Source organism: Boleophthalmus pectinirostris, unplaced genomic scaffold, assembly GCF_026225935.1.
Source record: "Boleophthalmus pectinirostris isolate CB_2022bp ecotype Guang Dong unplaced genomic scaffold, ASM2622593v1 HiC_scaffold_9, whole genome shotgun sequence".
NCBI lineage: Eukaryota > Metazoa > Chordata > Actinopteri > Gobiiformes > Gobiidae > Boleophthalmus > Boleophthalmus pectinirostris.
Genome location: NW_026571541.1, coordinates 19,371,288 through 19,397,187, shown reverse-complemented (window position 1 = coordinate 19,397,187; position 25,900 = coordinate 19,371,288). Strand labels below are relative to the sequence as shown.

Genomic DNA, 25,900 nt, shown 5'->3' with positions numbered 1-25,900 from the left:
TTTAAGGTATGAAAAGTGTTAAAACATTTAAATAACTTAAGAACCATCCTTTCTCTATTAGTCTTACTTTACTGTACACAGGAAAATAACTTCATGTTAATTATCTGCAGCCGTAAACCAATAAAAACATCTTTCCCGTTTTTTATCGACACTTTCCTTCTCTAAACACTTTATAAACCAGATTTATGATGCTCTTTCTCTGTCTGCGTCCCCCTTATTTCATGGTTCAGTGGCCTCACAAGGCAAAGCGAGGGGAGGTTTTTCTCTCTCTGCTCATTGGTCGCCTCTTTCCCATCGTTGTAACATTTCCATTCATACAGCCGGCTCTGCTCCTTTTCGCTCCTTCAAAAAATAACTCACTGTCATCATCATCTTCATCATCGTCTGGAAACGGCTTTGGCTGCACGGGACTAATTATTGCGAGATCTGAGGAGGAGCCCATCGTAAAGGAGCGACTGAGATCAAACGAGTCGCGCGTAACGACAGGTGAGTGACGTGACGTGCGTCTGTAGAAGCTCTGCGCTGCGCAGGAGTTTGTGAGTTTGTGCACGTGCATGTGGGCTTTGGGGGACGAATTCACTTTTACTGAGGTTGTAGACTATAATACATTAGATTAGATTAAATAAAATGTAAAATGTTTTGCTGAGGGGGAAAACGCTATAAAGACACATTCGCACTTGTTGGCTACAATATTTAGTTCCTTGCTCCTAAGAACAAAAAATTGGAATTCACATTGGCAGAAATCAGTTGGCTCTGGTATGATGGATAACCGCGAGGTAAGATGCTTAAAATGTAACACAAGAGGGGTCCCGGCCCACTGGGCTGTCTCGAAGGAAGGTTCACGCCGTTATTCACCAGTCCGCCTCTGCCTAATTGGCTACAGATGCCGTGTCCCATGCGCTTTTTTACCGTGTAGAAATTGGAGGCATTGGGGGAACTTTATGGAGCGAGCCCTGAATTTGCCTGCAGGAATGGTCAACTGTCAGTTAGTGCCACGTTCATTTGGACTTTGTGTGTAATTTGTCATCAAATGGGAGAAATGCATGTCTTGAAACCATTTGGCGCATAATTATGATGGAATCCAATTTAATAGTTCACATAGTCTCTGCACTTCCATTTGCTCAATATAAAATAATGGTGCTTTGAAATATACTCACCCAATAAAGCTTTTTATTCTTTTATCCCACAAAATCAACTTTCTCTGTTTACTCTATTTTTGGTTGCCAGCAGTTTGCGTGATGGCGCACATGCCACAACCTCCTTAATAATTGCTCAGAGAGGGAAGGGCTAAAGACACCGTCCTCTAAGTGCCCTTTCACCCTAGACTTTGTAAGCTGCACTTATTAAAGCGAAAAGTGTTTCAATATGTGGTAAGCTTTAGGGGAAACGTGATGGGGGTTGGGTTGGGGCCCTCATCTTTTCTGTGCTACTAAACTCTAACGCGAGTTGGGGTGCAGATCTGATTCAGCCATTCAGCAATTTAATATTTCTTCTGATTGAAATTATGTGTTAAAATACATAATGGAAAATATCTAAAACATTATTTCACCTTGTTCAAGTAGTCATCAAGTTTAATATTTGCATTTTTGTAGGCTATCCCAAAACAACACGCATGGATCGTTTAGTTGATGCATAAAAATGTTGAATGTTCCTCATTATATTGCAGGTCCGACTGGTGACACCTTTGGCTGTCCCTCCAACATGTTTCAGACTGTCCCTGACACGTCGTCTTACGTCAAGGTAAAGACGCCACTTTAATTCAGGTAGCCTGTTCTTGACGGGACAAACTTGTATTTTACAACTGTTTTCCACATTTACTATTATTAATTAGCCAAACGTTTTTTGTTTTTTGTTTTTTTTTTTTTGTTTTTTTGGTTTGTTTGTTTGTTTTTTTATGAAGTCGTGATTATTGAGCAGCCAACAGTTTGGCGTGACTAAGTCGAACCAGGTCATCAGTGTCATTACTGGCTTATACTGTTGTGATATTATTGATATGTTTTTTGGGTTTTTTTTCCAATTGTGTGTGTTGTTTTTGTTTTTGTTTTTGTTTTGTTTTTTTTACTACACTTTATTACATTAATATAATCATTTGTCTTTGAGTCTGTCAACAGTTTTTTCTTCTATCTACTATCTTCTTTCTATCCACTGTTCTTGCTAAACATAACCCGCTCAGCAGCACACATCTGTTCTTCTCGTCTGGATGTCTGAATATGGTACAGCACTTACCTGTAACTGCCACAAGTGAGCCACTGTAACAGGCCCTTATTGTTTCTGATGCAAAGCATTGTGGCCCTGTGTCACGCACGCGCAGTGACTGGTTCCAGGTGTGTTTATTAACAGTGGTTAAAGTGACTTTTGTGGCTTATGGCTGATGTATTTGTTTTTTTTTTATTAAGTATGGCCTAATAAAATCGAGTGTTGTGCATTGAAGAGTTAAGCTGATCTGTTTGGTCACGGATAACGTGTTAATGTTTGGAAAAGTGATTTCCTCTTTGAATAAGAGGCCTTTTTATCCTAGGCGGGAACTTGGCGCGTCAAGGCTAAGAACAATTGGCGTTTTGTCCTAAATGTTTTACTTCAAAATATTAATTTTAAATGCAATCCAGATAAGAGGGGACTGGTTAAGAAATCAATGAACTTGAAAGGTTGTCGTATGGGCGTTTTCGTTGCTATTTTTAATAATCTTTGGAAACGTCTGTCTAATTGAGTTCGTTTCTGACAATCGATGTTTTCACAGTCGCCGATACAACTGGACCAATGTACCACAGCCACGCGTTAACGCACTTGCAAAGTGTGGCACGCTTCGAGACAGAATGTACAAAGAATATTCCTTATTGAGGTGGATCTGCGGCCCAGCATTTGGTTTTGTTTGGTTAAGGCCAGGCGAGACTGGAACTCTCCAATAAAAATAAATCTCAAATTAATTATGGCCTAGAGCGAGGGGCCAGACAGTTCTCGCTATATGCACAGCATACTTCATGCCCTCACTATTAGGACTGGTCTGCCTTCCAGCAGAGATCTGCAGTTATTTGAATAGAAGTCTGAGTTATTGTAAAATAATAATTCTAATTGGGACAAAAAATTAAACAAATAAAAAATACGTTGTTTGTCATGTTAGTATAAAAAATCGAATAAAAATTAAATGTTTTCATTAACTCTAAAAAAAACCAAACCAAAACAAAAACAAAAAAACACAATAATTCAGGCTTTGTTGCTCCACACAATACGTCTACCATTACTAGTCCAAAATGTGTAAAGAAAATGGCTGTTGTTTATAGAAAACAAATAAGCAATAATTAATGCAATGTTTTATTTATCGTTGCACCAACACGGTTTGTGCTTCCTCAATAGGGTTATAAAGTGCTGTGAGTCTGTGACACGATGCTGTAATGTGGTTAATGCATATTTTGCATTTCAAATGTTTGTATGATGACGGTACGGCTCTGTAAGTTTGTCACCTACACCATAAGCTACATAAGAGAGCGTATTAAAATCCAACTGAACATAAACTTGACGCAGTGTCCGCCCACCTCTGGCCTTCTGCCCTGACGTGGAGCTACTGGCTCGTGGTGCATCGAAGAAATGTCTGGCTGTCTAGTTCCAGCGTCAATCCAGATGTTTTGTGGTTCACTGTGTAAACCAACCAGCATCTGTTTATTGGACTTCCAAAATGTTTGTTACCACTGTATTCATTATGGACTTGGTAGAACCTGGACCTAGGCTCTTGTAATCCTAATGATGAAAACGATATACAAAAGTCACATTTAAATGGGGCGACGATTGATAAATAAAAAAGTATAGCAGCAGACTTGATGTACCCCTGTAGCACTACCGCACATAACAGAGAGTGCCAGTGGAGAAAAAATCAGACATTGGAATGTATAGAAAAACAAAAGTGCACAAAGCAGCCAGTAAAGAGTTAAACAAGGTGTCTCCCTTAATTACACGAGGCTGAACTGGCCTCAGGCAGGAGAAGCCTTGACCCATAGCAGGATCCAGATGTGACGGTCCCAAGGGTGGGGGCCCTCAGCCCGAGCAGACCCCCAAGTTGAGAGCAGACAGGCCGACCCCGCTGTCAGTCGCTGCTGCGCACTGCAGACTCTCCCCTGGGCTTAATGCTCAGAGTATTTCTTATAACGGACTTCTACATTTCACATAGTCTACTAGAGAAAAGCAAGTTAGACTGTTTCCTTTATAACAATGATTGTATTCGGTAGCCCAGTCATTTTAAAACGCTTAGTTCACCCTTGGATGTTGGATTCCAGTCACGCATCTGTCTTGAAAATATGCCTAAATTGATGAGGGCAATTTCATAGTGGGAAGAAAGGAGTTGAGAAGAAGTTAAGAGAATCACAGAAAATATTACTTTAGTTGTATGTGCGCGTTTATGCGCATTTGTCTCTTATGAAACAGTGATAGAGGAATATAACAAACGTGCATAATATGAGAATAAATACTGGGTCACTGATTTATAATTACAAAAGTAAAAAAGAAAAAAATGTTGAAAAAACATGACACAAATGTAAATTATAATACCAAAGAATGCACCACAAAGCAATAAATGTCACGGTTGTCTTGTTTAAATATATAAATAGTAAAAAATACATATTAAAATGGGTAGCCTAAACTCCTCAACACCATCTGTGCCATTACTGGGAAAGCAAAACACCATTCTGAAAACGGTCCTCAATGTCTGTGCACAACGCAGGCAGCCATCCTGTAAATATTTCCGAGGAGAAAAACATAACAGCGGAGCGAACACTCAATTGTTTTCCCTGCTTATCTCCCTGGGACAGTATCCTGCTTTTTTGAAGGCAGGGCTTTTGGTGACACACAGCTTCCTTCTCAACAGCGGTGACTTCACTTCCCAAATTTAGAGGAAAGAAAAAAGCCAATCCGGTAAAAGTGTCTCTTTCTGTGCGCCGCATACCGGGGGCTGGAATTAATTCAGGAGCGTGTCATGTTTGGGATATTGTCGGGCTCCGCTGAAATTTGCTCAAAATGGACGGAACTATTAAGGTAAGGGTGGAGAGCGGGGTGTAGGAGTTTGTGGGAGACAGCTTTTTCGGAGTTGCGCCTCCTTTTTTAAGCAATGGGTTGATTTGCTCCCGTGTGTTTGGCGGTGAGGAGTGGAACCGCGGATCTGACGCCGATGAGCGGCTTTTTTGTTTGTGTCTCGGAGCTTTAACAGTTTCCCTTTTCCTCTTTAAGATCGCTTTTTCTTTTTTCAATAAACTTCCCGCTCAAATGGACAGTTGTGGATTCTAATCGGGATTTTGGATTTTGCAGAGCCATCCTGAACAAGCTGTTACAATTACGCGCGTATGGGAAAGCGAAGGACTTGTCTGAGGCGTCATGTATTGACTGTGCGTGCATAAAGGTGTAAGTAAAGCTTCAGTTTAACGGTTTAGTCTGGGCAATTGGAGTTGAGCAACAAGCGTGAGTGGATGTGCCGCTGGATGAGACGTGTGGAGCTGCGCAACAGTGGCGTGGCTCGTTGCCCGGCTTCTCACAGACAAAGTCGTGGTTTGAAGGATTTCACCTGATGGGTACTCCGTGTATTGATCACATTTTGGCCCGTTCAATGGCGAGTCGTTTTATATAAAGAAGCCATCATTTTGTAACTAAGTTTGCACCACGTTAACCACAAGGCTACACAATGTGAGACCTTCCTACTGAGCGTTACTCAACGGTTTTGAAATGTTTAAGGTCTGTATTAACGTGGCCTCTGGTTTCTGCGTCCACAGTCACGTTCCAGATGCATTATGGCCGCTGTACCTACCAGATGTTAAACTGCCAAGTGTGCCCATAGCTTGGATCTATAGTGGCAGTCACAGAAGTAGACAGCCTCCGTCAAGTGTCGTCCCCATGAACGCCGCATCTGCATTTACTCTCGCGGATGCTGAAAAGCAATGCAGCGTGTTTTCTTTTGGAGACTTAAAGTAGCGGGTTTGTGGCGGCTGGGTGTGGTGTGACTTTTGGAAGAGTGTAAACGTTGGCCAGACAAATATGCGGAGCTGTATATAGAGAGCCGTGTTTTAAAACCTGCCACTCAGCCCTCGTGCACGGGGATTGGTTTGTGTTGTGATGAATGGCATGCAGCAGAGACGGTTCGGTTTTGTATTTGTTACACTGTAGAATGTAATCATAATTGAGTCCTCGGGTGTAGATGACTGGCTGCTGTAGCTGAATTCACATGCTCTAAAAGAAAGGAAGGGCTCTCTAGCCATGAGAGTTTCCTGTTCTACACAATCTTTTCCTGACAGGTTTCCTTTTCCTCCTAAAACAAAGGACAGGAATGTGCCCCCCCGGATGCCTCCTGCCACGGCTGTGCAGTGTGTGACCGCCAAACAGACACACGTGTAGTCTGGATGCTGCGCACTACATCCAGCCGTGCGTCGTGACGCATTTGGAGAGATAGACACAGTCGATGTAAACAGAACAGAAGCAGCTCCCAGCAGGTGTCACACTCACACAATGCTTTTATATGGCTTTGTGCTATTTCCTTTGTCTCTGGCATTGCCAAGACCCTAATATTTATTCAAATAAAAACAGAAAATATGTATGGGGTCCATATTCATTAAAAAGTCCACATTAGGCGTCAGTGTTATGTTTTGTTTTGTTTTCCGTCTTTTGGAACTTGCAAACGTCCATATAATACTACATTATTCAGTCACCACTATCAGTGCTCACTTGGGTCACCACTTGCCAATCAAGGCTCCAAATGTGCAACCTGATATGTCACTGTAACAGTCTAAATAGTGGCCTGAGCCCTTATCCACCACAGTGAGACATGCCCTCACTCTTCTACATGTTATCATGTCCAGACATGGTGCTGTGTTCTGCCCCGATAGTCTGTTCTGTGTGATACAGCTGATCATCAAATCACCAGAAACTATTTTTGGAGTAACAGTATCTAATTTACCTATTGTGACCTGCCTGAACTTCATTTGGTTTCTATACTTTTTCCTAATTGAAGGTCAATTTTGAAAAGAAAAGTGAGAACTTTACTCATGACCATTATTACAATTCCCTCATAACTGTAAATATGTGTGAAAAATTACAAGGGATCAATAACCAGTGTGTTGTATTTTATTTTGACCATGCCGATTGGAATTGCTTTTTCATTCAGAAAACACAAACCATTTAACTTTTTTGTTGCATGATAAGACTTTGAAAGGAATGGCCCTGCAGTAAAAGTCAGATCAGGAGGATTTTGAGAAAAGGCTATATAATAAGTCTAAAGAATGGAAAAGGACTTGGTTGAAATATTGATCTGTGAATATCAAGTAGCCTTTCGCCTGCAGCGGAAATGTGGCATTTTGAAATGAAATAATTCAGCCTTGTGGGATTAGACAGCTCTCAGTCTAAGCTGTGCCATATGATCCTATCAGATCCAGATGTCAGCAGACTTAGATCTGATCCTCCACACAAGCATGACAGTTATCATTTCACTTCATATAAAACAGATTTCTGTTTTTATTTTCTATACTTCTCCTCGTTGCCCTCATTGAATACGTTCTGTGTATGTTGGAAAACTGTGGAAAACTTTGAGCAAGGTTAAAATAAAATGCTGGTGAAAGTGTCTTTTTTTTTTAGATAAATGTCAGATACTTAAACAAAAGTCTGAGATGAGCTAAGGATCGATTGACTCATTTTAGAGACAGACATTACCTTTCTGCATTCTAACTGTCAGTCTTTAAGATATGGGTCTAGCAATAAATTGACATTTTTTTAGAAGTTGAGTAGCATCCAACCCCTGAACTGGAATATTTAGAGGAGTACATTTTCCATTACGAGACAGGGACTGTGCCTTGGCAGTGGTCTATACTCTATCAAGTTATTCTACAGTTCAACCAAACTAACAAAGTATGTTTTTATCTTCTTCTTTTTTACTTTCAAATGTTGTAAATGACATTTGCTGATTTGTTCCATGTACTTTTCTCTTTCATTCAAACGTGAAAGTTTTGCACAATACTTTTATCATCTCACAGTTGAATCTTAAGAAATTCTGCTTCTCTTTGTGCGATGTACCCAATAATGAACATGAGGGTGCCTTTGTGAAGTTTTCTGAAGCCATAATCATAGCTCTGTAGGCCTGTTTGCAGTGGCCATGTTTGTTTTCTTTAATAAAGTTACATCGCGACACAGGAGAGAGAGGGCTGCTGCAGCACTGACCCGGCTGCTTCTGTTGAGTCTGAAGCTGAGATCAGGGAAAGCCCCAGGCCCAGACATAACACACACGTCAGAGGCTGGACACTGCTATTACACATGCATTAATCCACTTTATAGTCCATGTGCAGGAAACTGTGTGAAAAGGTATAGTCAAGACTGTGCAATCCATCGTGAATAAGATAGTATATTTACAGTTCATTTATGCACACTTGTATTTGGTAAATTATGAGAGTAATAACTTTTAGTTTTAGAGAGAGCAAAATCACTCAGTGCTGTGCTCAGACACTTTTTAGAAAACCCACAGGCCCACAGGTGAGCCTCAACAAAGACCAGGGGAGGGGTAGGGGGCAAACTCCACATCTCCCATCTACTGATAAAAAGTATAAATAAATAAACTTACATGGTAGCTTTAGCTGTCCTCTCTCTCTTGAGGAATATTGTAGTATTTCTGAGTAGTCCTTGTAGTGTGGTTATTTTATTTTATTCAACCATTACTTCAATCATACCATATGCCATAAGCAAGCTTTAACTTGGCACATGTATAAAGGTGCAAAGACTCATCTGATAGCCTCCTCTGTGGGGCACGATGTTTCTTCTAGAGTCAACAGGAAGCTCCAGTTGTAATGTGGGTTGTAAACACACAGATCTATTTGGGATGGCAGCGCTGATATGAGCTGTAAGTGCATATAATGACTCCAAACAAAAATACACAAGAGAAAATTCAGGGGTCACAAGACTTGGGCTGGGTACTCAAAAGATTGGCATTCCTTAGCACCATACAAGAGTGGGTCTAAAAATATGACATATAATAATATAATGGGGAAAGTAGGGCCGTGTAATCAGTCGGAGATCCAGATTCTCTTATTTCTAATCGTTTTTTATTTATTTATTTATTTACTTATTTATTTTATTTTTTTTACAAAGAGGTCCACAATCAATCCTCTGTCAGTAAAAGCACATGGTTTGGAGCAGTGTTTAGACTGAGTGGGGATAAATTTGAATATTTTTGTGATCAAGCATTGTATAGCTCAGAGAAAAAGGTTATTTTAGCCTATAAGCAAATGAATAGAGGACATATTATAAATTGTATTATATTTAAAGGTGTAGTTGTGTCTATTTGTAAGAGACTTCCCCCAAATTGTGAAAAAACGGATATCCTGCATTCACAAAACAAAAACATATCAAATCACCTTGCCATTGATATGGTTTGAAATATAATAACATATAATAATAATAATAATAATAATAATAATAATAATAATAATAATAATAATGATTGTCTTTGGTTTTTGGATTCCAGGAGGCGTTATCAGTGGTGAGTGAAGACCAGTCCCTGTTTGAGCCTCCGTACGCTGCTGCTGCCCCCCTCCCAAAAACAGACATGACTGCATCTGGAGCACAGGACTACGGTCAGACACATAAGATCAACTCCCTCCCACCACAACAAGAGTGGATCAACCAGCCAGTGCGGGTCAACGTCAAGCGAGAATATGAGCACATGAATGGCTCCAGGTAAGTCGCAGTTAGATGAACTCTCGCTTCATGCTGTATAATCATTTTTGGTGTTACCATTTTATGTTTATTCCAGCAATACATGTGTAAGTTGTTTGCTGAAAAAAATGAAGGTTGCACAAGGTTGGTCTTATGTGTACTTTTGTGTGCCGTACTTTCTCCTGTTCAGATTATTTGACATCAACCTGCTGAGGGACTGAATATGTTCACTAATATTTGCTGCCCCTTTACAAATAAATAATATAAGAAAAAGAAGAAACATCACATCACATTAGTTAACACAATATCCATATAGCAAAAAAATAAATAAATATTACAGACTGGTAATGAAACTATTTTTAATTTGACAAATTTTTTTTTGTTTGTTTTTAACTGATATATTTTAGTAATGTCATTTTACTTTTGGTTTAGCCTTCTTTTCGTTGTGGCTTTGTTTTTATCCTGACACAGTTTCAATAGTAAAACTTTGCTGAACTATAAATAGGCCTGTCACGATAATTACTGCATCAACTCATTCAATATCTGAAATCTGGAACAATATTTTGTGGAGTAAATAAACAAACTGTGGGTGCTTTTTCTTTGCACTGTTTTGCACGTTTTCTGTTATCTGTCAGTACTACAATAAGATCTGAGCCATAGAGGGTTGAATAAATAACTTGACTTCTTCTATAAACAAAATCATTTGTGCAAAACTGTTTCAATCTGCTTTTTATTTATTCATTTATTGTAGTTTGTGTTTTTTACCATATTATACATTTAAAATATGCTTTTGTTGGGATAATCCTGCTTTAGGGTCAGTGGCATAAATTAGTTTTTATATATTACTGTGGAAATATTGCTGGAATTTCATTATCACAATACATAGTCATCAGAAATTGCATTCTTTTCTAATACTGTGCATCTGTTTTTAAGGCCTTAATGGAATACAATGCCTTAAACAAAGCATTATTCTGTTCTCAAAATCCCAGTTATGTATAGTCATGGGTTTTGCAGATCAGTATCTCCTCTTTGCACAGTGTCTCTGCTTTTTTTGGAACTGTAGCTGTCAATAAGGCCTGTCTGACATGCATGTATAGATAAGACAAGTCAAAAACTAAACCAATCTATAGCCACAATATTCACTGTAGCGACTGTCTCTGTTACAGGGAGTCTCCGGTGGACTGCAGTGTGGGTAAATGTAATAAGATGGTGGGGGGTGGTGACACAGCTCAGATGAACTACGGAAACTACATGGACGAGAAGAGCGCCCCGCCCCCAAACATGACCACCAATGAGAGGAGAGTTATCGTACCAGCAGGTAAAAAAGTTCAAACACAAAATTGATTCTTGTGTGAGCTTTAAGCCATATTATAATGTTACTAACTCCTCAAAAGCATACCTGGAGTTAGGTTTTGTTTCAGTCACACATGTCTGACCCTTTATTATTAGCGTCATCTCCAAAGCTCAAAATGTTGTGTACTACCTTATGATTCATGAATCAGTAGTTTTCAAGTTAACAGCAACATTTGACCTTTAGTTCGGTAGAAATGGGCAATTCCAGAGCTGAAAGTATCCAAATGATTCAAGTGAAGATGTATGGGGTTAAAAACACAACAAATGACATCACAAGGTTGATCCAAACGTCTTCCATTTTAGAGAACTAATCCTAAATATGCAGGGTTTGTGTGTTAAACATGTGAATGAAACAAAACACAACTCCAGGTATGTTTGCGATGAGGAAACAACATTATAACATACATCAGAAAATAGTGTAATAAGGGCCCTTTTACTGACTTTTGTTATAACGTTGCATCATTATCAAACCCAGAGTTGTTTTGTTTGGGCATGGTTGAGTAATCCTGCATAATTAGTCTGTCTCCCTCACCACAGTTAAAAACACTCGCCCCCCCTTTGGTATATGTCAGCATTCTGTATTCCTTGATGTTCTTGTTGTGTTTTTAAAGCCCAAGCGCTTTCACCACACCTGAGTATATTGGAGTAAAGGTTTCATGACAACTAAGGTTTTACAGTAGACAAATGATTTCTAAGGCTGTAATTGACTAAAGAAATTCTTGTTTGACTAAAGATGTGCCCTGTGTGTCTGTCAGTGGACTTAAAAAGGGGTGTGTGTGAGGGGAGATTATGATTTGACCATATATTTGACACACTGCACTGACTAGACAAGAAAAGTACTCACAAATTGCATATTTGTATGGAAATGGCAGAATAAATCACAATTCCCTCTCAAATTTCAAGTTAGCTCACTCCATGCATTCTTCTTTCTGCTCTGGTGCATGTAAACCTTTAAAATCCAAAGAAAATAAGTTGACTAATAAAAATGTTTGACCAATTGACCGATGAATCGCCTATACGACTGGCACGCAATAGCCGTAATTATTTATGATTTAAACTTTGGAAAAACCAAAGTGAGAATATTTGGCAGTCTGAGTATTTCCCAGTAACTATGGTCTGTAGGTTACATCCAGATAAACAGAAGCCACTTAGTCCAAGTCACAATAATTCCTCTTGACATAAAACATACAGGTGCAAAATCAGTCTGTGTTTTATATGGCCATTGTTGTAAAAGGTCTACACTTTTTATAGAGCTCACTCGCAGGGTAAAGTATTGTACGACTCCTTTACACCGCTCATGGGAGCACGGCTGATTGCTGGCTTGCAGAAATGTATTCTTGACTGCCAATTTCTTCATAAATGTAAAACTAGACACAAACTGCTGTTCCAACCCTGTGAGAATGTCTAGGTCCAGACAGTGATCCAGAGACTTATTAAGATTCAAGAATATTAAACAGAAATCTTATTATAACATTTTAGCAGGCATAAACACACATTTCAGTTCCTTGAGTTTATTATTTCTTGTCTAAAATGCACAAAAAATACTCTCAAGATTGTAGACTAAAGTAAGCAATGAAGTGTAAACGAAGTGCACAATCTAACCACACTAAGGAACGAGGTATTGGCAAGCTAGTAAGCAGTTAATTTGACAGTTTAAAGAATAGATCAACTTTAAGCATTTTAATGGTCCTGCATTATCCTAAATTGACTATTGTGAGCTTAAGTCATGTTAGAAAGTTGTTACCTCATGTTTTAGTTCATTCACACGTTATTGTTAGTCTGTCTGCATCTCCAAAGCTCAGAATGCTCTGTACGACCTTATGATGTCATGGAGCAGTAGTTTTCAAGTTAGCAGCTGCTTTTTACCTTTAGTTCTGTAGAGATTGTCAATTCCAGTGCTCAAATTATCCAAATGATTCTAATGAAGATGGATGGAGTTTAAAAACACAGTGGAGCACTTCCTGTATTACCACGTGACATCACAAAATGGAACAGAATGCTTTCCGTCTGGGTGAAGAACTCAGTGAAGAATGCAGGATTTGCGGATTAAACATGTGTGAATGAAACAAAACACGACTCCAGATATGTTTTTGATGAGGAAACAACATTATAACATAGATCAGAAAACAGCGTAATATGAGCCCTTTAAAGCAACACACCATCAACCGGAGAGACAAGCCTTAAAGTAATCACTCTTGCTTATTCAAAAGTGGTATTTATATTTTGATGCCATCTTGTAGCCAGCCCTTGTACCCGGTGGTGCATGTTGTGTCTCGACTGTGTGATGAATCAGCACTGTAAACCATCCTAATCCATTCCTTCCCTCTCTCTAATTGCAGACCCATTGTTGTGGTCCCAGGATCATGTGCGCCAGTGGCTGGAGTGGGCCATAAAGGAGTACGGCCTGTTGGAGATCGACACCACCATGTTTCAGAACACAGACGGAAAAGAGCTCTGCAAAATGAGCAAGGACGACTTCCTCCGCCTCACCACCATGTACAACGCTGAAGTGCTCCTGTCTCATCTCAATTACCTCAGGGAAAGTAAGTCCTTTAACCCTGTACACAAAACTCTGTACTGAATAAATTAGTTTTATTTTATTTTTGTGCAAGGCATGTTAAGAAGGGTATCTGGATTAAAGGTGCACGATGTCACTTTTCTGATAGAGGATTTGCTACCTGCTTGTCTCAATGAGGATGTTATTGCTTTATCTGGAATGTTACGCAATATGGAACAGCGCTTAACTACCTCCATGGAGATAAACAGGTAGTGAAACAAGGCCAAGTTACAGGTCAGATTTGTGAAGAGGTAACTCTGCTCACAGTAAGAATTCATATTTTTTTAATAATTAGAAGAATGTATAAGATTTATATAGTGCTTTTCAAGACACCCAAAGCACTTTACATTGCATTATTCTTTCACTGCACACTTATCAGTGGTTAGACTGACAGACGCAAGGGTGTGATTTTGTCATTAAAACACCTGTAAATGAATGAATAAAACAAAGAAAAGTTTAATAACATATAGTTGAGCATTACAGGCAAAGCAATAATGTTCCCATGGATACAAGCAGGTAGCTAGCCTGATTCATCAGCCGGTTTCACTTTGTGGAAACCGTCTGACCTCGCAGCATTAGAATTTGCTCACTCGACAGTAGGCAGGTACTTTTTTTAATTTAACCAATCACTGTAATGCGCCGCTAAGGGGGATAACTGGTATAATAAGCTTTTCCCAAATCCCATAGGAAGAAAGGCTTTCCCCTTGATAAAATTCACCAAACATTCTCTTTGTTCCGGCTTTAAATCCTCGATCTCAGGAATCGTTGCCAACACAGAATGTATGGCTCTTCATTGATTGGCTTGCACTTCCAGGGTTCTTACAAACCATCTAGTGTATTCCAATTCCTGATGTAGTCGCTGGAGAGAAATTAAATTGAGTGGAGGCACTAGGTGGTGCCAGCCTGACTAGCAGGTAGCAGACGCTTCACCAGAAAAGTTGCATAGCTGAGTTTAGTCATAACAGATAACCAACTTAATATATATTGAAACAAAACTTTTAAACTCTTCAACTCAAAAGAAAAACAACCACAATATAAATTTTCTCAATCTTAAACTTGAATAAATAGAGACAAAGAACATGTGGTATAACAGTTAGGATAAATTATAATATGCAAATCCCTGCGCGCTAGAACAAACTGGAATCTCCCCGTCAGAGAACAGCCAAAAGAAGGAGTGTTACTTGGAACAATTGAACCTTTTAAATCCCGTGATTAAGAAATATTGATAACTCTGCATAAACAACGCTTTTGTCAGCCCACAACTTTAGCAGTAAAACCAACAAACAAGAGTGACTTATTTCACTGGAAAATGAACACAGCTTTAGTGGTTTGGAGGTCCTAGACAGAGCTGTGGAAATCTTAATGGGTTTTTCTTCTAGCTCTCTCCAGATAACCATCGCCTCCATCCCAACACATACACTTAGTGGTCCCCTACACCACATGTTACTCACAGATGAAGGCCAGGTGAACCGCCTCAGGAGCAATACTGAGGCTTTCTATGTTCAGTACAGCAAAGAAAGATGATCTACAATTTACTATAAAGGAAACACAATTTAGGGACCTCTCTCCATCAATCATGCTGGTTACCACCAGCACTAACAACAGAGAGCAGCCCAAATCAAACTGTGAAATTAATGTTCAAATCTACATTAAATAGATGTTGAAAAGATAGGACAAATCATAGGGTAGTATTTAGAAAAAGAAGACGTTTTCTTTCTATCCCTTTAGCTTTGGGTGGTTAATAGCCAGCTGTCTGAAGAAGAATGCAAATTTCACAGTAATCTTGGTTGGCAAAAATATATGTTTAGTCAAATAGGGCTCAGCATACATGAGCATCAGTACTGGGCGTATACTGTGTTGAGAAGAATACTCTGAAAATGTACTGAAGTTGCTGAATTCTGAATACATGAATTAAAATGTATTTTGTAACATATCCTGATACATAGTTTAATCACAGTATTGTATTTATTCTGAAAGCTTCCAGTATATACATTCAGTTGCTTTAAAATGTGAGATAGGATTATAAAACAAACTTCTTTTATTCATCACTAATTAGAAAAAGAAAAATTGCACTCACCACAAAAGTGACTGTTTTCTGAATACCACCAAATGATAGAGTAACTGTACAGAATGCAGTTATTCAAAATGAGTATTTAGAATATGTATTTACAGTACATATATTTAGTTACTCCCCAACACTGGGCGTATATATAGAGAGGACTGGCCTTGTACAACAAGGTAACCCACAGCTTGGAGAAAGTCAAAACATGGATTTAACCATAACTAAACCAGTCCACAGCCAGAACTATAAATCAGTGCACCAAGTTTAGAAAAAACAAAACAGAGAGAGAGAGAGAAAGAAATTCAATGTTATTCATATTAAGGACCTAACTGGCACTGACACCAAAATAAACCATTTCCAAATAAGACTTAAACTAGACCTAAACCAGGAGCTAACCTAAGCTAAAGTCGGTATTGTTGACTGTATAATGTGAGAGCTTGCATTGCTGTGGCTGTGAGTATCATGACACTGCTGGGTGGAGTGAATGATGGCCTGGACTATATTTAACATTACTCCCAAAAAATTGCGATGGTCCCAGCGTGACGTAATGGGAACTGTATTTTGTGGGTGTCAACAGTTTTCTCGATGCACCACGACTGGCAGAGAGAGAAGGCTGCCGTGAGTATAACAGGCTCATTGTGCACAGCTGAATATGTCTAACCGCTGCTGGGCACACTTCGCATAGCACTTTTTATTATGGCCATTGGCTTTAGGACTCTGCCCCTTTTTCTGATTTAGACTCTGTATGTTTTGGAGAAAGAAGAGATGTCTCCGGAATCCTCCTCAGTTGCCAGTTAAAATTGCCTTGGATGGCTTCCCAAGATGAATCCAGTTGCTTTTGGACGTTTTTGAGTGGCGATCCGAACAACTGTGATATTGACACTAGCGGCCTACGGGCAAGGAAAACTATCTATGCCGAAATGAACTACTAAAAGAGATCGACGTGAAAAAGGCAAAGCTATAGAGGTTTATATTTAGCCTCTAGCATTGATAATTTGAAGACTAAAGCTAGCTGTTTGACTTTCCCCCTCAAGCGCAAACAAATACAATACGGAAAATAGACTCCTGGCTTCAATCACAACAGATGGATTTGAACGCCAAAAATGAGGGGAAAGGAGGTTCAAAGTATTAGTGATTGCAGGTCATGTGATGTCTTCCGCTTTTTGTTGCTAGTCATGCACCACAGAAAAGCCAGATGACCTCCCAATCATTTCATACACATGTGTTTATCCCGTAAGTGTATTGTTTATTGAGCCTCTGATTAACATTCCTCTGAGTCATTAAGCACTGTATGTACACGCAGCATGGGGCAGGGACGCACTTCCACAGCCTCGAGACACACAAGAACTTTCACTGGCATGTCTCGCATTAGATAAACACAGATAAACATACAGCATAAAGTACTGTGCAAAATATGTGACAGATATTTGTATGTTGTTGTTTTTTTTGCATGATAGAGGGCTAAAACTATTTAAGTGAAGATAAAACAGATTTAGATCCTAACATGACAATAAAAGTAAATTAAAGGAGATGTTATTGCTTTGCTTGGAATGTTTCAAAGTGTGTACATACATACATCTATCGCTGTGATGCCACCAGGCCAAGTTACGGGTAAAAGCTGTGGAGAAATGAGCCCACTCATAGCAAGAATGTCAATGTTTAGCAATAAAACAGCTGTAATTTAATAGATTTAAAATAGATAAGTTAAATGCCATAGTGGAGCATTCAAGATAATGCAAAAACATCTCCATAGAGTAAAGCAGGTAGCGAACACTCACCAGAAAAGTTACTTAGTGTACCATTACCTATAGTAAACCAGTATGAACCAGTTCAAAACCAGTTCAGGACTCAGAAGGTTTGAACTAGTTTTATAGAACTGGTCAGAATCAGGACAAAAACAAAGGCAAAGTCTACACTGGAATTAAACTAGTACAATGTCCGGCTTAATCAGATTTAAATTCAGACTAACCCATAAATAAACCATGTCTTGTTCTAAAGTAACATTCACCCACCACAATCTTTCAGCGTCTGTCTGTGTGCCCAGCTGTGAGCAGTAACAGGGGAAGTTGCCCGTGCATTTTCTGGCTTCATTGTTGGTCACTTAACCGGATTTTTATAAGTGATGGCTGCCCGCACCCCAATGTGCTTTCAATTTGGGCTGCAATTTGAGAATTTGTCCAAATGAGTCTGTCAGGGAGGGACTGTAGACTGTTTACTTTATCGCACCCATGTAGGTCCGTTTGATACCACATGTGCTGGAGCAGGGCAGCAGCACAAACCTCAAAAAACTAGACAAGCGTATATCAGCCAGCACAGTGGCACAGAAACAGTAACAAAGTCAGAGGGAATACACAGTTGTAGTCAGAACTTGTCTTCATGATGATTTAAAAGTGTTAAAGGGCCCATTTTACACAATTTTTTCATCTATGTTATAACATTGTTTCGTCTTCAAACACATATCCGGAGTTTTGTTTTGTTTCATTCACACATGTTTAGCACACAAACTCTGCATATTTAGGCTCTGTTCGTTTCTCTAACAGGAAACACTCTGTTCTATCTTGTGATGTGGTAACACAGGAAGTGCTCCACTGTGTTTTTAAACTCCAAACATCTTCACCAGAATAATTTGGATGATTTCAGCCCTGGAATTGCTAGTCTATACTAAACAACAGGTAAAAGGTAGTCATTAACTTGAAACCAGCAACTACATGACATCACAATGTGGAACAGAGCATTTTGAGCTTTGGAGCTGTAAACAGACTAATAATAAAGGATTACTCAAACATGTGTGAATGTAACAAAACACAACTGCAGATATGTTTTTTAGGAGGCAACAAGTTTCTAACATGGCTTAAATCTCACAAGAATCCATTTTCGTATAATATAGGACCTTTAAAATTTTAAAAGCTAAAAATCAAGCATCAAAACTTCAACAATCCTACAATATGTTTTATGTTCAGTTGTTGCTAATGCTGCCGCTCCTCCAAATGTTACCAACTTGAATTTGCACTGTTTATTTATAAGGTCTACATATGCTTGATGATTAAAATGTTGTAGAAAAGTTGTATATATATATTACATTGTTGGGTGTAGTATAGTACAGTTTGTCCACTTTCAATAAGGTTGGGAGGGTTCTGTTGTTTTGCTCTTGTTGTTGTTGTTGTTGTTGTTTTTTTCCCTCTATACTACTGTTGCGTCCCTATAAGACATGTCACCACCATGTGTTCTAGTGTCTATATATCACTGAGGAAAGAAAATGGTATTTGAAAAACGACATGCACATTCGCCCGCCATGTCGACTCCAAAACAACTGTAGCAGCAATGGGTGATTGCCAACTAAATCTGGATTACTGGTTGCAGTTTTAAGTTGTCTGTGAATTTTTGCAGCTTGAACCGTTGGTCATACCCATAGACTGTATATATAAAAGAACATAGCTAATGTAAATAAGAAGTGATTATAGGGGGCTACCGACTCTGGCTCTAATTGAGTTGTCACCTTTCTTTCTGTAATTGCTGCAGTGCTGCATTTTTGTTATGTAATGTTTGTATTAATTTGCTTTTATAACTACTAGCCTTGAGACCACTGGAGCCAAACACTATGGGTGACGTCACACTCCCTTAGTCCACTTCTTCACACAGTCTATGGTCATTCCCCAGTCCTTATATAATTTCCAGAACATGATGTAGCTTTAGACTGAGCATCTAGAGGCCGTCAGCTCTTTAGTGAAGTGTTGGTAATATTTGGAGGTGCTTATGAGCCAGAAGAGCAGCAGTGTTCCGCAGCTGTCGCCTGCTCTGGAGCGTCTGGATGGATTTACAGTTGGAGGTTTTGTCCCAGTGAGAGAGTGATAAGTCTCTGCTCCAGCCTGCTTCAGAGTGGGGGACATTCTCCATAGTTTATACAGACCATAAACATCTGTGCTCAAAGGCTGAGTGAGGAGAAAGGACTTCTGGAGAGGTCTGACTTCTCTCTTCACAACATTTTTATGGAGGTACTTTCGTTTTTTTCGATTGGCAGATTATCACTGGTGTACTGGGGCCTCTGCACCTGGCTCTAGGCCCTTTACTGTGCGCTGTGTAGCTCCAAGTCACCATTCCTGTGTTGTCGAAGGAGGGTTACTTATGAAAGACAGACTACCTCAGTATGGTGAAGTAAAAAGTAGAGGTCTATTTAAACATTTGGATTTGTTGTAAAAGAAAGCATGGAGCTCAACAGTGACCACCATTCAGTTCCAGAAGTAATTTTTCTCATAGGCTTTCTAAAAAGTTTAAAAGCTTGCTATGGGCTAAACAGCGATACGGCAACTAATGACCACAAGACCTATGATTTTAACTTTGTAAACCACAAAGTTTTAAAAACATTTAGCTAAGTTTTAAGTAATAAATGTGTTTTTTTACTGAATACACCCACGTTATGGACATTAGTTTCCACATAGTCAATTAGTCTCCATTGTGCAGGCTATAAACTTACTATAAAATTTACTTCCAGAACCTTGATGGGCATCGAAGTGGACAACACTATTGAGCTTCATAATGTACAGGAGCTAATGTGACAGTGCCGTCAGATAAGTAGATTAGTTTGGAAGTTGTCATGGGATAAATGGGAATAAGCTCTATCATTTAACCCCACACAAGGTGACACTACTCTGCCTTTAGAGCTCAACCCACATTAGCACCTCTCTTTTCTAAAGTCAGTGATTGAGTATGTATAAGGTCAGGCTCTCTCAAATGGTGGTACTATGTAAGTGGTACTCAGGGAGTGTTTGAGATGTGACACTCAGTAAATCACTTTGGTGTCTACTCTGACCTGCTTAGTCCTTCTTTAAACTGTTCTTATGCTGTCAGTGAAAGCTAGTGCTGTTGTGATTGGGATGACCAAAATAGGGTTAAATGTTAAAAGTTCCAAAACCTATCTAAGATCTGTATGAATGAATTTATTTATAGAAACCAAAAGCAACTACTACCCCATTAAGCATACAGGAGACAGTTGTAATAGCCTACTAATTCACTTCCATCTACATTCTTGACATCGGAATGAATTTACTCCCACTCTTTGGTGGCATTTTGCCCAAAAATCTGGGACTTGGGATCCAAAGTTTGTTGACAGAGTCCACATGTTTAAAGCAACAGTATCATATAGCCCAAGAGAATAAACAGCAGAGGCCCAGGAGAGGTCTGTCACTGTGTCCAGCAAGCCCTAAAAGGTCTCAGTTATGTGGGCCGAGTCGCAGTATCTCCCAAAGAGCTGCCAGTCATAAAGAGCACAGAAACGAAAGTAGTTTGTAAACGTTATGCAATCTATCAGAGTCTGAACAGATGTGAGAGAGGAGAGAGAGGAGAGAAAGGAGAGGGAGGAGAGAGAGGAGAGGGAACACTGGCCAGTCCCCCGCGGTGCTGTCAGATTAACAAGACTAGTTTGTTTTCTGGAGGAGGAAAAGGCCATCCAAATAAATAGGCCGTACAGACTGGAGTTCTGATGTGTCTGTCTCTCTCCCCGCCTTTCTCTCACTCGCTTTCTCTCGTTCTCTCGCTCTCTATCCCCTCTGTTGTCTGTGTATGTAATGTAAATACTTGAGTTCATTTTTGTGTAAATACCATGGGGTGTGGATGAAACTGAAAGCAAATAAATGCAATAAAGGTCTGTTATAATCAAAAGCTAAATCTCTCTCTCTCTCTCTCTCTCTCTTTCTCTCTCTCTCTCTCTCTTTCTCTCTCTTAAGCTTTCTCTGCGGGCTGGTTTGAGGTTTTCTCAGTTGCGCTGCCTGTTTGCCTGTCTGGGTCAGCCAACATGTGGCCCACAGTAGGAAAAGGGTTAACATCATCTTCCTTCTTCCTCCTTCTCTTCCTCTGCTGCCTTCTTGCGCTTCAGCTCCTCCAGGGCAGCAAAATTAATCACAATTGAATCTAAATTGCAATTTGAATGGACTCACTTATAGTAAATCGCAAAGGCTGCAGTTTTTTAAGAACCATCATTTTTTCCACAAACAACAACAAAATATCCCATCTTATTTTCCCATCTCATCTTATAAAAACTGCTGTATCTTAGATCTTTACAAACATCTTCTGACATGTTCTTGTGATTCTTGTAGTCATTATTTTTGTCAATTCTTCTGGACGTGTATAAAATGTGCACTGCAGTCCTAACATAAATCATAAATGTAATTGCAATTGTAAAGATTGTCAGAGAAATCTCAATTTCTAATAAATATTTTTCCCAAATTGTTGAGCTGTCCTCCTCCTCTTCATCTCCTCACTTCTCCTCATTCCTCACATGGGGCTTTGATGGTGCGGTGCCTTGTGTGCTTACACTCGGTGTGTGGAATTATTTTTGTATGGGGAGCTGCGTTTGATTGCAGAGCAGGGACCCAGCCCTCATACAATGGCTCCCCTGTTCTGGGGCCCCTGGTTTCTAAACTCGACCCAGAGCCTTGGGGGTGCATGGAGAAGGTAATGTGGGGAGGGAGGGGGGTGTTTGGAGCGCCCCCTTCTCCCTGGGCCACCCCCTAAAAAAACAGACCCCTAGTCTGTCACCGTTGGCCCCTCACCCCCATCACCTGCACGCCATTTTCACCTACTACACACTTTAGTAGTATTTCAAAGCATTTCAAAAAATGTTCTTACAAATGAGGAAATGTAAATTATCCCCCCAGTAAAGTGAATTGTAAAACCAGAACTTTGTTACAAAAAGCAGACCACTGGTGTCTTCACGTAATCAGAAAACATTTAGTTTATTTCCATGTGAGTCATTATATGACACTTTCAGATAGAGGCTGATGGGCTTTGTAAGAGTGCTCCATCCTGCTTCACTTCTCCTCAAATGGTTATTCTTAAGCTGTGGTTGTGGCCAAAAAAATAATAATGTATGTGAATACTATAGTGATGTGCCAAAGGGTTTGTGAGAGCCAGGAACAAGATTTAAACTTCCACTTCATTTCATGATTTGAAACTCAGGTATATTTTATGTATATTGTGTAGCATATTTATCAGTATTGTCTTCTAGGGTTATATTGCTTATTGCTTACATATAGAGGTTTCATACTCAATACAATACTGAATGACCAGAAGAATGGTGGACATCCAGAAGCTGTACAAGTTTATAGTGTATAGAAAGTTAAACCACAGCATTTTAATATGAATGAGACAACCTCATCATTCAGGATTATTCAAACATATGAATGAAAGTGCAAGCAACATAATTCATAACATGTATATATCCAAAAGTTAATTTTTTTGTGCAATAGGAATGTACAGTAAAACCAAGATGATGCTCTTACATCGTCAGATACATTTCTTACACTGGCATCACTTCCCTGTAGCCCTGTGAGTGTTAAAGCTGCTCTCCTGGTGTGTAGTAGCAGTGGGTCTTGTGTTTAAAGCTGCTCTCCTGGTGTATAGTAGCAGCGAGCCTTGTGTTTTCTCTGTGCATTTTTGGGTCTGTTTTTCCACTCACTGATTTATGCCTGGGGGCAGCTAAAATTAAGAGAGCATTTTGGTGCCGCCCAGGGTGCCTGTGTAAGTGCAGGAATGCAGCGTCGAGTTCTGCTCCATAAGGTGAAATGAATAGCCGCCATATGCACGCTCCCACTTTTGGACTTTATTATTCACCAGTTTGGGTCGGGTTCTGAACATTGACAGCCTCGAGTGTTTCCAGTCTGGCCTCTGGATCGGGCTCTTGGAAGCACAGTTGTGAAATGAATTATTTTCCTTTCGCTCAAGACAAAACAGTAACACAATTCAAGAAAAATGAAAAGGAGTTTGTTCAGGTTTGGTTAATTGAGCTTGTGCCATCTGCTGCCATCTACTGGAGGCCATGCCAAGTACTAAAGATACTGTTGTATTGTTCCGCATGGTTGTATTCAGTGTATGTACGCTTTTTTATAAACAACCTGTGTCTTTGGGTGTAAACTAAACCTTTTCAAATCTCATAATGATTTTTAATTTCTTCACAACTGCCAAAAACAACTTACAAGAAGTAATAGTTATTTGAGTTTTCAATTTTGTGGTTTTGTTCTCAAGCCAGTTAGCCAATTAGAAAGCAGAATACAGACTTTATGCTGCCAGATGCTATACCAATACAGTAATTTGGATTATCATTATTAGTTGAGAATGTATTGCCTTGTTGACACCAGTTGCATGCCGATATTACCTTTAAAGCACTGTGTAACTTTTCTAGTGGAGGTTCCATCACCTGAAAATGTTGCCTTTTGCCACTTATTTATCTCTATGGAGACAGTAGACCATGCTATAGGGCCAAGTTACATGTCAGATCTGTGGCGAGGCAAGACTGCACGTTTTTAAATCAGTAAAAACCCATGTTATTTAGTGAATGCAAGATGGATACATTTAATGCCATACCAGGACATTCCAGACAAAGCAACATCTCCATGGAGACAAGCAGTTCACAGTGCACCTTGAAGTAGTGGTTTAAATGGAATCAAATCTTTAAAATAAAGTAAATAAGCATGGGGAAGACACAGTGTCAATTATACTATATGGGTTTTTAATGTTATAAATATCTGTCTGTTGTTTTCATACATTTCTGATTATGATTATTTTGTGTCATTACAGGTAGCTCATCATTATCCTATAACACACCATCTCACACTGATCCTTCCCCACGCCTCGCTCCCAAAGACGGTAAGAAAAAAAACTTTTAATTTTTACTGTTTAGAACCTGGAACCTGTGAAACTACATAAATAGAAAGTAGATGAGTAGGTGAAGATCTGTCATTACAAACGCCCTAAATTATGCATCACAGCTTCCAAATAAGCATTTACACAGAGAAACACAGAGAGCAGTCAAACACAGCCCTCAACACAAACACAAAGCAGCAGTGGATGGTAGACAGGTGCATTGTGGGTCGATGATCAGATATTTGGCCATTTGACACAAGATTTCAGCTCACAGCTTTGCCTCAGAATGGGCCTTGATAACAACACAAAAGAGTGGTGAGCATGTCTGTCTGCAGTTACATGGAAAACACCCTGATGGGGAGATTGTGGGGTAAAACTGAATAATGTTGTGATTTTGATTGTTGCAGTAAAGAGCTGGGGCAGGTGCATAGGACTATCTCTAGAGATCACTGATATTGTTATGTCTCACAACTTAGATGTAGTGAAAACTTGTTAATTGTTAAAGGTCCTATATTATGCTTTAAGTCATGAATGGCTGAATGCTGGTACCTCCTCAAAAACATGCATGTTCACACACTGTTCACACATATTTGAGTATCCCTTTATTATTCATTCATCTCCAAGCTCAAAATGTTCTGTTGCACCTTGTGATGTCATGTAGTGATAGTTTTCAAGTTAACAGCCTCTTTTTACTTTTAATTCAGTAGATATTGGCGATTCCAGTGTTGAAATTATCTAAATGGTTCTAAAGAAGGCATATGCAGTCTAAAAACACACTGGAGTACTTTCTGTATTACCACATGACATCACAAGGTGGAACAGAGTGTCTCCTGTTTGAAGAAAATATGCAGGGTTGTGTGTTAAACGTATGAACAAAACAGAACTTGAGGTATGTTTGAGATGAGAAAATATTATAACATAGATCAGAAAATAGCTTAATACATGATATTATAGTTTTAATACAATTCATTTTGCTTTTAAATGTTGAGTTATTCAGGTGCGTTTTTATCACATTTTCCCTACTGGTTACAGGAATTATAGGAAACATGTCACATTTCACATGGTTACTGGGCTGTGTCCTCATGAACAGTGGTTTTATAATAAACTTAAATGTCCCATTTGGCATTTAGAGAACTGTGAGTGCTTACATGCATATACATTCATGCATAAATGTCTGCAAATGTGTGAATGTGCACCACAATTGTTTATGATTGCACCAAAAAGAGAAAGATAAAAATAAGAAAGACAAGAAAACATATAAGCTTTTTCAGTAATGAGCTGTTTTAGATTGTTATTGATCCACAAGGAAATGATTTGCACATAGCGCACACATCTCAGTATATTATAACTCAAACCAAAATATAAATAGCAATAATAAATTCAAAACAAGTAGCAAAAATAGCAAGAGACTGGTGTCAAATAAGGCATGAATATATAAAGGCTATGGATGTAACAGTAACTGAAATATCGTGATACCATATTGTCAACAGTCTCACAATAATACCATGGGCTATTACAATATATCGAATCACATGTTTCTTTGCTTAAATGCATGGTTTTATAGTAGCAGCATCTTATAAACATAGGAAACTACATATCCCATGATTCATTTCAGTACAGAAAACATG

At 39.2% G+C, this 25,900-nt stretch overlaps 1 protein-coding gene across 6 annotated transcripts in view; it reads left to right on the top strand.

Moving 5' to 3' along the window:
- The first annotated feature begins 298 nt into the window (after positions 1–298).
- Positions 299–25,900, top strand: part of fli1 (Fli-1 proto-oncogene, ETS transcription factor) — a 39,937-nt gene continuing 14,335 nt past the window's right edge. For 2 of the 6 annotated variants that reach the window (XM_055147764.1, XM_055147763.1), the window contains exons 1-5: positions 4,860–5,019; positions 9,476–9,687; positions 10,833–10,984; positions 13,359–13,562; positions 24,207–24,275. In XM_055147764.1, coding sequence (XP_055003739.1) covers positions 5,002–5,019; positions 9,476–9,687; positions 10,833–10,984; positions 13,359–13,562; positions 24,207–24,275 — 655 coding nt within the window. In that variant the 5' untranslated portion in view covers positions 4,860–5,001. Of the gene's footprint in view, positions 487–1,666; positions 1,764–4,859; positions 5,020–5,134; positions 5,383–9,475; positions 9,688–10,832; positions 10,985–13,358; positions 13,563–24,206; positions 24,276–25,900 lie in introns of those variants that run through there. The other 4 variants (XM_055147762.1, XM_020926776.2, XM_055147766.1 and 1 more) reach the window with 4 other exon arrangements.